The sequence below is a fragment of the Helobdella robusta genome (genome assembly GCF_000326865.2).
Source record: "Helobdella robusta unplaced genomic scaffold HELROscaffold_29, whole genome shotgun sequence".
Classification (NCBI taxonomy): Eukaryota; Metazoa; Annelida; class Clitellata; order Rhynchobdellida; family Glossiphoniidae; genus Helobdella; species Helobdella robusta.
In genome coordinates this window covers 567,116-577,643 of record NW_008704475.1, presented here as the reverse complement: position 1 = coordinate 577,643, position 10,528 = coordinate 567,116, and the positions used below count along the sequence as shown (strand labels likewise).

The 10,528-nt window shown below is 29.8% G+C and overlaps 1 protein-coding gene across 1 annotated transcript; it reads left to right on the top strand.

Annotated features, from left to right (window-relative positions):
* Window positions 1-615: 615 nt before the first annotated feature.
* HELRODRAFT_174214 (hypothetical protein) lies at window positions 616-2,169 on the top strand (the record flags this gene model as incomplete). Its single annotated transcript, XM_009020762.1, has 3 exons — window positions 616-664; window positions 1,123-1,211; window positions 1,639-2,169. 3 exons carry the CDS (start codon window positions 616-618, stop codon window positions 2,167-2,169), a joined length of 669 nt encoding a protein of 222 aa, XP_009019010.1.
* Window positions 2,170-10,528: the final 8,359 nt, after the last annotated feature.

Sequence of the window (10,528 nt, the reverse complement as noted above, 5' to 3'; positions counted from 1 at the left end):
GGAATGAATTATTTAGAAATTCTTCTGAAAATATTTTAATTTTTTCATTCATTCATTCATTCATCAATCCATTTATTTTTTCGCTCATTTTTTCATTTATCAATTCATTCATTTGTTTCTTCATTCATTCATTCATTCATTCATTTTATATTTTTGCTCAATTAACATTTTTGAAAAATATTCATATTTTATGCCAGGATTTTTCATACAAATTTACCAAATTTTAGAGTCATTTTTGTTAAATTCAGTCTTAACTTCAACAAAATTACTTATTCCTTGTATTATATTTTCATTTAAGTTGAAATGAATTTGTAGCGAGCAACGAACGCCATCCTTTTAAATAAATAACTTTTCAGTCCAATGAAATCGATAGATAGCCATTAGGTGATTAACAAATTATCCGATTTCTGTTCGTTTTTGTTGATGTTGTTGTGCCTGTCCGCTCGTTTTTTACCAATTTTTTCAAGTGCGTTTGCTTACTTGGGTTCAAGTTTGTTTATATGCGTGTTTTAATTTGGCTGCTTTCATTCATGTGGATACATTTTTGTTGTTATAGTCTAGGTTTTTTGTATTCTCTAAAGTCTGTTATAATTATTTTATTTATTGGTGCTTAGGATGGTAAAGGAAGATTCGAAGAATAAAATATGGAGTAAAAATCCTACATGTAAGTTCGATTAGAACGAAAAGTCGAGTTGGATAATTTAGAAAGGGGCAACTTCCCATGTACAGTTCTTGGTGAAGCTGTTGGTGTAGGTTCTATACTATGCCCACATGTGACACATTAACAGAGCTTTTGCTCAAAATGAGCGCTCTTAAATATTAAATTTCATCTAACTAAATGAAATACATGATGCAATAATTTAGGAGAAACAATCTATTTTCGTAAAAATTAAAACAGGTATATTGAACTCATTAAACATTATTATGTCCAAATATAATCTGATGTAATATAATATAATATCATGTAATTAACTTTTTAATCTAAATATTAACGATGGGGTTTTGCAAATGCTTCTTGTAAATTTGGCGTCATTTTGCATTCGTTAATTTTCAAACCCATTTCTTATATGAAATTTCTACATTCTTATTTATTCAACATAGACGACATCATTTGCTAATCAGTGAAGTGTAGGCCTACGGAGAGTCGTCTCGGTATTTTTGGCCAACTTCAGTGCCTGCAAACTGTTCTTGTGCAAAAAAGATTTAAAAATGTGTCAGAAAATATATGAGTGGAAATTTAAAATAAATGAAATTAAAAAAAATAAACTGGAAAAATTGTATAATCAAAAAAATGTGGCTTTTAAAATTTTGTTAATAAAAAAAATTTATAAAAAAAAATTAAATTAAGTTTATCAAAAGCTGAACTTGAAATGAGATTAAATTTTTATAGATTATGCATATTGTTTGCTGCGTCTATGTTACAGTTTCAACTATAGCAATGATATTGTTTGTATTAATTAGGACAACAAATGAACGTCTTCCACATCATGAACATCATTTCATCGTCATCATCCACAACATTATTTCATCCTCAACAGCAACACCCTCAACGCAACACCCTCAACAGCAACACCCTCAACATCGACATCTTCAACATCATCAACATTATTTCATCCTCAACATTAACATCCTCAACAGCAACACCCTCAACATCAACATCCTCGACATCATCAACATTATTTCATCCTCAACATCAACATCCTCAACATCAACATTCTCAGCATCCTCGACATCATCAACATCGTCAACATTATTTCATCGTCAACATTATTTCATCCTCAACAGCAACATCCTCAACATCAACATCATCAACATTATTTCATCCTCAACATCAACATCCTCAACATCAACATTCTCAGCATCCTCGACATCATCAACATCGTCAACATTATTTCATCGTCAACATTATTTCATCCTCAACAGCAACATCCTCAACATCAACATCATCAACATTATTTCATCCTCAACATCAACATCCTCAACATCAACATCCTCAACATCAACATCCTCAGCATCAACATCCTTAACATCAACATCCTCGACATCATCAACATTCTCAACATCATCAACATCTTCAACATCATCAACATCCTCAACATTATCAACATTTTCAACATCATCAACATCACTTTCGTCATCGACATCAGTGGCAGCAACAGCCATTTATGACACGCATCGCAATTTGAAATAATCCATCACGTGATTCAATGCTGGAGTTCCGTGTGAACGTCGTAGATCGTACATGAGTTGTAAAAGCATTACAATGTTTTGAAATTATATTTTGAAATGTTTACAAACATTTCAACATGGAAATTTTTTAAAGTTGAGGAAATTAGATGTATTAAAAGAAATTAGCGAAAATTAATCACAGTGAGACTAGCAAGTCACGTTGAACATCTGGAGGCTGATGTACTCAACAAAATAGCTCGTTCAAATAGCTTGATGAATAAAAAATAACTTTATTTTTGCTTGCAATATCTTTACAGATTTTTTAAAGGAATTCGCTGACATCTTGAGTTAGAACAAAATGAAATATGAAATAAATTGTATTCTCGAACAAGAACTGCACTGCACAACAAACATCACAATGCAGTCAACCAGGCCTGCATTGCTATAAAGTAGAAAAAGTCTTCTCTTCCATAGAATTGTTCAAACTGAATGAAACAATAACATAACATTCTAACAAATTGTTCCTCTTCTCTCTGACTGATGCAAGAAATTTACTAAGACAAAATTTTTTTTCAACAATAACACGACTGAAATATTACAAATGCTTTTAGTTTCATTTTTTACATTTTGAATATTTTTGAACATCAAAGTGAAAATGATAATGGCTTTATGTGTTATTTCATTGATTAGTAAATAACTGCAAAATGTGTGGTTAAAAATGAAACAAAAATTTGAAGTTTTGAAAAAATTAAAAGTAAAAAAATAAAAATTAAATGCTTAGTAATAATTTGAAGCATAACTTTTATTAAAATCTTTGTGCAAAAAATTCCTAAAAATAAAACACTTGATGTAACAATTTTAAAATAATACATTTCAAAACCATATAAACGTTTAAAAATTAAACTGCAAACGTACATAAAATTAACAACTGATTCTCTCTTATGTTGAATATCAGATAGAACTTGGGGAAAATTCAAGTTTACTTTAGAGTTAGTAGGAGACTCACATCTTACAAAAGAAAAAATTCAGTTCTCCGCAGACACCCATGCTGGTTAAATGTAGATATGGGCTGGCTGGCTGGATGTATCTTCAAGTTAACCTCAGTCACGATGCGTTATTTATGTGTGCAAATATAAATAGACACTTTGAATAGACAAATATACATATATTATATATATATACATGTTATTATATATAATATATTATTTATCTATTTAAAGAGTTTTTAAATGGCATTTATTTTATTTTTTAATTTATCTAATTATTATATGTTTCTTGATTCACTCGAGAAAATGTGTGCATGTTCTTTGGACGCTACAATAAATAATATATCAGTAACACATTCTGCTTATTTAACGATACAGATGGAAATGCGAGCATAGAAACTTCCAAGAAACAGACAAGTGAACAAACAAATTGTGATAAGATCAATTGCTTGGATACAATTGAATGCAGAACTATGCACAGTGACTCGTGTCTCCACAAACATCTCGACTGTGCTTCTGGTTTGTTTTTATGTTCCTCTCATGCAACTCTGTTATCTTTGTATCTTTCTGTGCTTTTCTGTTGTTTTTGGGTCGTACTTGTGTCTTTGTTTTTGTGCCTTCTCGTGTGCGTGTGGTTTTAATATTTTTGTGTACGCTTGCTTATATTTTATTTTCTGTCTTTATTATGCATTAATGTCGTGCTGTATGTTTGAAGACTTATGTATTTGTATGCAAGATTTTTACATTGGTTTTTATTTATGCAAGTTTGTTTCATGCCGGTTCATATTTATGCATTCCTTGTCATGTCTCATCTATCGGGTATGTTTGTTCGTTTGTAGTGGGCGCATTTTTATGAATTCATATATAATTTGCTTCAGTTAAAAGTTTCTTAAAAATCTAAATGCGAATTTTTCAGTTGAGCCAATTAGTTTGATTTCATATCTTGATTTTATGATTTACGTTGGGTTGCTGGATTGGCATGTGATTAGCAGCCGGATTGAAAGACGTTGCATTTTGACTGGCTATTAATATTGTGAGCGTCACTCACTCTCACTGCTCCGATGGACTCTCACAGTTTGAACGTGTCGTGCATCGTCGATAGAAATATTGCAGAAATTATCGAGCTACGTGAATACCAAACACTTAACAATGTTTGAATTTGTTATTTGGAAAATTTGCAGTTTTAAAATGGAATAAAAAATGTTCAATATTATGTTGATAGATTTTACGAACCAACGAAAAGAATTAATCAAACTGAAAACTAGTGGATAAATTCTCGCTATTCAGTTTGTTTGTCACGTTTGGACAAACATTTCAACATTTTATAAATCTTTTACGCGTTTGTGATTATTCATCATTGCACAATACCGCGTTCACGTGCGGTTGAGTCCATTTAGTAAGTTTGTTCTGTAATAAATAATTTAGCGTCAGTTTGTATGCGTTCTTACATGCATGTATACATATGTGCACATTTTTATAAGTTTTTACAAGTTTTTAATTAACAACCAATCTGTGCACGTTGTGATGTTAAAGCATCGTTGCAGATGTACTACGAGCTATATTACTTAGCGATCGTTTACATAACGTAGAAACGTGTTTTGGTGTAGTTGCTTTTATATTTGTCTACATATATATATATATAGACAAATATATAATTTATATATACAGGTCTTTTATATTTGCCGCCAGTTTAAAATTTCTAAATACTTTCATTGGTTCAAGCATATCGAACGTGAGTCGGTTGGCTGGCGTGCTTGCAGAAGCATGTTTATATCTTCAATCGCATGTTGAATGCGGGGATCTGGCTGTGTTCGTCTCGTTCGATGTATCGCTCGTTGATATGCCTTCCGCGGCTTCATCAGCCCGCTAATGCATGTTTAGATTCATTCGCAAATAATTTCAATTTATTTTTAATATCATATACTAATTTTTTTAAATTTTTCTTTCGGTAAATCAATTTATTATGATTAAGTTTTTATTTATTAATTTTTTCTTTGAATTCAATTTAGATTGGTTTTAATTAGTATATTTTTATATTTGTATGCTATTAAGATAATTTTCAATTAAACACGATATATAAGCAGGACTTTGAGTGCTACTTTTAAAAATACACAAATTTATTATTGCGAAATAACTTAATACAGAATTAAATAATGAAATAGAAATTTTAAACATTTATATTTTATCCTTAATAGTTAAAAATAAAAGTACGTTTAAAAATTAAATGAGAAAACATTTTGTAGCATTTTGTTTTGAAAACTGTAAAAAAACTTTTGTTATTTGAATGTTTACTGTTTTTATGATTATTTTCTCAAAAAAATTTGAAGTTGGAAAAATTATTTTTGCTGGGTTTATTTTGAAAGCCTAAAAAGTATTCTTGTTTTCTATTTTCCCTGGCTTAATTCATCGTTTCCTGACATTTTCTGCAATTAATTTACATGTCGCTCAAGTGATCCCCACGTTAAATATTCAGGCAGGATTTTAAACACATCCGTCTATTTTATAGTTTTTTTTAAAGTGATAACTCCAAAGTTCCTACACATTTTACAACGTATTTAAAGTTGTAGGAATTCCTCAACATTGTTTTTACGCACGCAACATATTTCATTTCATTTTTTTTCTTTTTCATGTATTTCAAAACACAGACCAGAATCCCGAAATAATATTCAAAAAAATCACAAATAAAACAATTCCAAAAGTTACTAAAATGATGAAGAAGACAAATAAATTTTCGAAAACATAAAGAACTTAAAATTAATAAATGGAGACGTTGTCAATGTACCAAAAACTACGTGAAATAATTAGCCAGCCGCAATTCAATAACACTCTTCTTATACACTCCCAGACTGATATCAAATGGTATCCACAACTTTACACCGAACTTTAATACAAAATTGGAATGCAACACAATATGCGAAGAAATGAAACGATACACCGGTGTATGACGCCACCACCGAACACCAGCCGATGATAAAGTTACTAAAAAAAATGCGACTAAAGATACATATTTTAATTAATTAACTTATAAAATTTATATATAACACCTATATTTTAGGACATTTTTTAGAAATATATAAGATAAGATCCGCAGTGTCGTCCGCTCTTGAGGGAAGAGCTAACATTCGCTAAATCATCAATGAATAACCAAGTTGTCATTTAACAGTTCTAGAGTTGGCTATTTTCAGCATGTCTGGTCATTGATCTAATTTAAACGAATACCAAAAAAGATTTGTATTTATCAACATATTGAATTTTCTAAATAACAATTTAGATTTTATAATTATTTATCTGTAAAATTAAAGCCTGTATGGTAATAAAATTTAAGTGAAAAGCAGATGTTTTTAATACTTCTGAATTATCTGCAATTTTCTTTTCCAGCATTTACAGCTGTAAGCACAAAACAGATTTTCATAAGTTAGGCATGGATAAAAAAGCAAATAATCAAGAGTAATCATCGATTTAGGTCAAGTTTGTCATGGGATGTCTAGAAGCACCGATCACTCTGCGTAACTCACTGAATATACGCTGACATGCTCAGTCGTGAATGGTGCGATGAAGAATTTATGGAAAATCACTTAAAAAATAACAATGTTGTTTTTTCTCAATGCACTTTTCTGTTTTGAAGATGAAATTTGAAAGCGGCTAACGTTTCGAAGTCAACGCAATCAACAGCACTTAGAATGGTTATACCTTCTAACGGTAGGCATAAATTGGTTAATACAGAAATTTTGCACATGCTCACACTTTTGGAACCACAGTTTAACACAGTTTAACTCAGTGCAATAACGTTTTATTTAATATTCATAATAATAAAGATAAAAATATTGTCTTAAATTTTGCCGATCCAGATGTTAACTTTTTTGACTCTATTGTCAAAAACTCTTCTCTCTTGTTTCCAGAAGATATTGATGGATTCATCAACAAAACTAATTTTTTTTATACATTTTATTAATTTTTAAAGCTTGTATAATAAGATGAGATAAATAAATTCTTTGATTGAAACTTATTAATTTGTGTTGCAGAAACATGGTTTCACGATTATAATGTAAATTTAAATAAGTTATCTGGTTTTCAATTTGTTCATTGTAAATTGTGTTGCTAACGTTGTAGGTGGCATTGAGATATTTTTATAAAACTTTTTAAAATATTATTATTATTCAGTTTATTGGCATTTATCAAAGATTTAAGATGTTTTTGTTGAACAAATATTTTTTACTTTCCTCTGAACAATGAAACAGTTTAATGGAACAATCTCCTTCAATGTTGTTGGAAGATTGTTCCATATTTTTAGCAGAACAACCTGCACACATCTCTCAGTCAGTTTTGTTCTAGTCCTATGAATTAACATCATTTTTGACAAAACCGAACATGTCCCACATCAACTTCAATTCTGAACCATGAACCAACACTGCCATCTTAAATCTTATTCGTTCTCTGATCGCCAACCAATGAAGATTCTTTAACCACTTGGGGTGTGAAAACGTATATTCAGACCAGTGACTAATCTGCCGACATCAATCTGGATTTGTTGAACTTTATTTATCACTCCTGCACCATGCAACGACGAATTGCGGTAGCCCAGTCTTGACAGTAGTACCATAGTCAAAACCAGACTAGTAAAAATATCACTTGGAAAACATTATGTTTCCATGTACTTTTTGTTAAAATTTAGTTTAAAAAAAGAGAAAAGTTAAATCATCAATAAAACAAACTGGATCAGTTCATGATTTTAGTTAAATAAATTTAATTGGCAATAACATGTATCAGTCCAAAAATGATTGTAATAACTTCAAAAGCATATTTATTAATTTAATTTTATTCAATTTTCATCCATTATTTTTCCACAAACTCTTATGACTTCCGCTACATTGCCTACTTTTTGTTTTTTCTTCTCTTTCTGATCACCTTCCTATCTTTAAAACTTTTCTACTTCTAATAAATTTGAATTCATTTGTTAATAATATAAATTATAATATCAATAATATCCGCAAATTATATGATTATTTAATTCTCAATTGGTACCTGATAAACAGTTACATTCCCGGTACATGGGGTGCATTTTGCGCCCCTATTCAATGTTTCTATATAAATCAATTGTAACAAATTTAACTTTTTTTAATATAGTTAGAATACTTTTTCAACTAAAAACATTTATTAAGCATTATAAATGCAATGAAATAACGCACTAAACGAGGTTACGGAGAGACACTCGCATACTCTATAAAGGTATGATTTTAATTCCATTCGAATAAAATTGTCCCAACCTTTCCTAATTAGTGACGCGACAAAACGTTCCCCGAGGTTCGCAATGAATAGGCAAGATGTACAGTACAGCTTCAGATGACTTGCTCCAATCAGAGTAATTGAACATCCTGATCATGAAACAGCAATGACAACTTGTCAAGCATGTTCTAAAACAATACCATCGGCCGTCTAATGATCTTCTCTTTATAAGACTAGATTGAAGCCAAATGATCTGTTATCGACACCACTTTTAGTAAAATTATAAAGAAAGACCATCCCCGGTTTATCAACAGATTTGTCATAATGCATTGCGGACTTACAAAAAAGTTTTACACTTTTTTGGGTACATATAACACCAAAGTTTTGTTCCACAGTTTGTTACAAGCCCATGTATTTTAGACGTTATTTGCTTAGCATCACGTATATTTGTGTATTTTTATTTATTTAATAATTTATTTAATAAAAAGTCTAACTAATGTCGAATATGTACTAACATGCAATATTATAAAAATAAACATCATTTGTTAGCAATATAAATGCAAAATGCACTCAAATTTTGTAAAAATTAACGTTGAGATTTTTTTACAATTTCATGCATGATAAGCATGATAATATGACAAAATGATACCTTTACAATGTTCTAGAGCCTAATAGCTGTAGTTTTGTTAATAACAAAGTAGTAGCCAAAGAGAGTGTCAAGTTTCAGTTGAGTTTAGATTGGGGTTCAGTGTTGAACTGCATTAACACTGATGAAGGAATTTTTTTCTTTTTTATAAACGTTTTAAAATTTTGTTGTTCACTGCTGTCAATTTACTTTAAAAAATTTATAAACGAAAAAAAATTGGATTACCAACGGTTTACATAACTCATCTAAAAAAGAATTTGTTGTACGATAAACTTTTTAAGTCCAAGTTGATGCCCGACAAGTTGGTATGCTAAATATAAAAATATATTTTTAAAACTAAGTCGCACTTTTGAAAATTTGCATTATCATTATTTATTTATAAAACATAAAAAAACTGAAAATGTACGTGGAATGTTTTAAAATCATGAGTAGGTTTAAATTTGAAACGTTCACATTTTGATATTGAAGTTTAGAATAATTACTAATGATTTTCTTTTTTGAACCTGTTTTAATATTCTAGTTTTTCTTGCGTTGGTCATAGTTCTAATTTTGTTTTTAAATCTACAATTTTTGATATTCTTCTTTTTCTTCTTATGGCTTTCGTTCTAAACTTTCTATTGTGTTTGATGTTGATGGTGTAGTTTATGCTATGGAATCTAAAAATTATATGAGTATCAGAAAAGATGGTTGAAGTATTTAAAGGAATAATGGTAATGAACATTAATGCAATAGTAAGAGATTGGTTTAAAGCAGGAAATGAGATCGGCCAGTGATTCATTATCAGCATTACTGTTCTCAACATCATTGAACAGAGCGATAGCAAAATGGAAACATATTTGATGAACAGAATTTATAATGAAAACAACGTTACAAAGGATTTCAGGTTTGCTAACAATGATCATTTTTTAGCATCTCATTACAGTTGGTTTACCAGAGCTGATTGATTTAATACACGAGAACAAACGATAAAAGTTATGGGTTGTTTACTATCAAACCCAACAAGAAGATGTTAACTTGAAAAAAAATTAAAAATAAACAGACTACCAAATTAAAATGAAGAAACTAGATGATGTCGACATAATGGATTACTTCAACGGTTTCATAACTAGCGACAAAAACTGCTCATTGAAATAAAGTGGTGAATCGCTAATGCACAAGTAGTTTGCAAAATTAAAAAAATTCGAACAGGTACTAATACTTCAGTCAAAACAAAATTAAATATAATAGAAATCTGCATGCAAAAATTAAAATTAAGAAACAGAGAAAGATGACAAGTTTTTAAAATGGCGTGCTATAGAAGGTTTATGAAAATCATTGTGTACGGAAAGGAAAAACGTAAGCATAAAAAGTCAGTTTAGGAAACAAAAAACTATATACGGTAATATCCAAATACAAAAATCAAAACTCAGTATATATTTGCTGAGTGTCAAATTATGAATTCATTACATTCGCACTAAAGAAAAACAGAAACTGGAAAAGAAAATTCTGAAAAATTGTCAAAAAA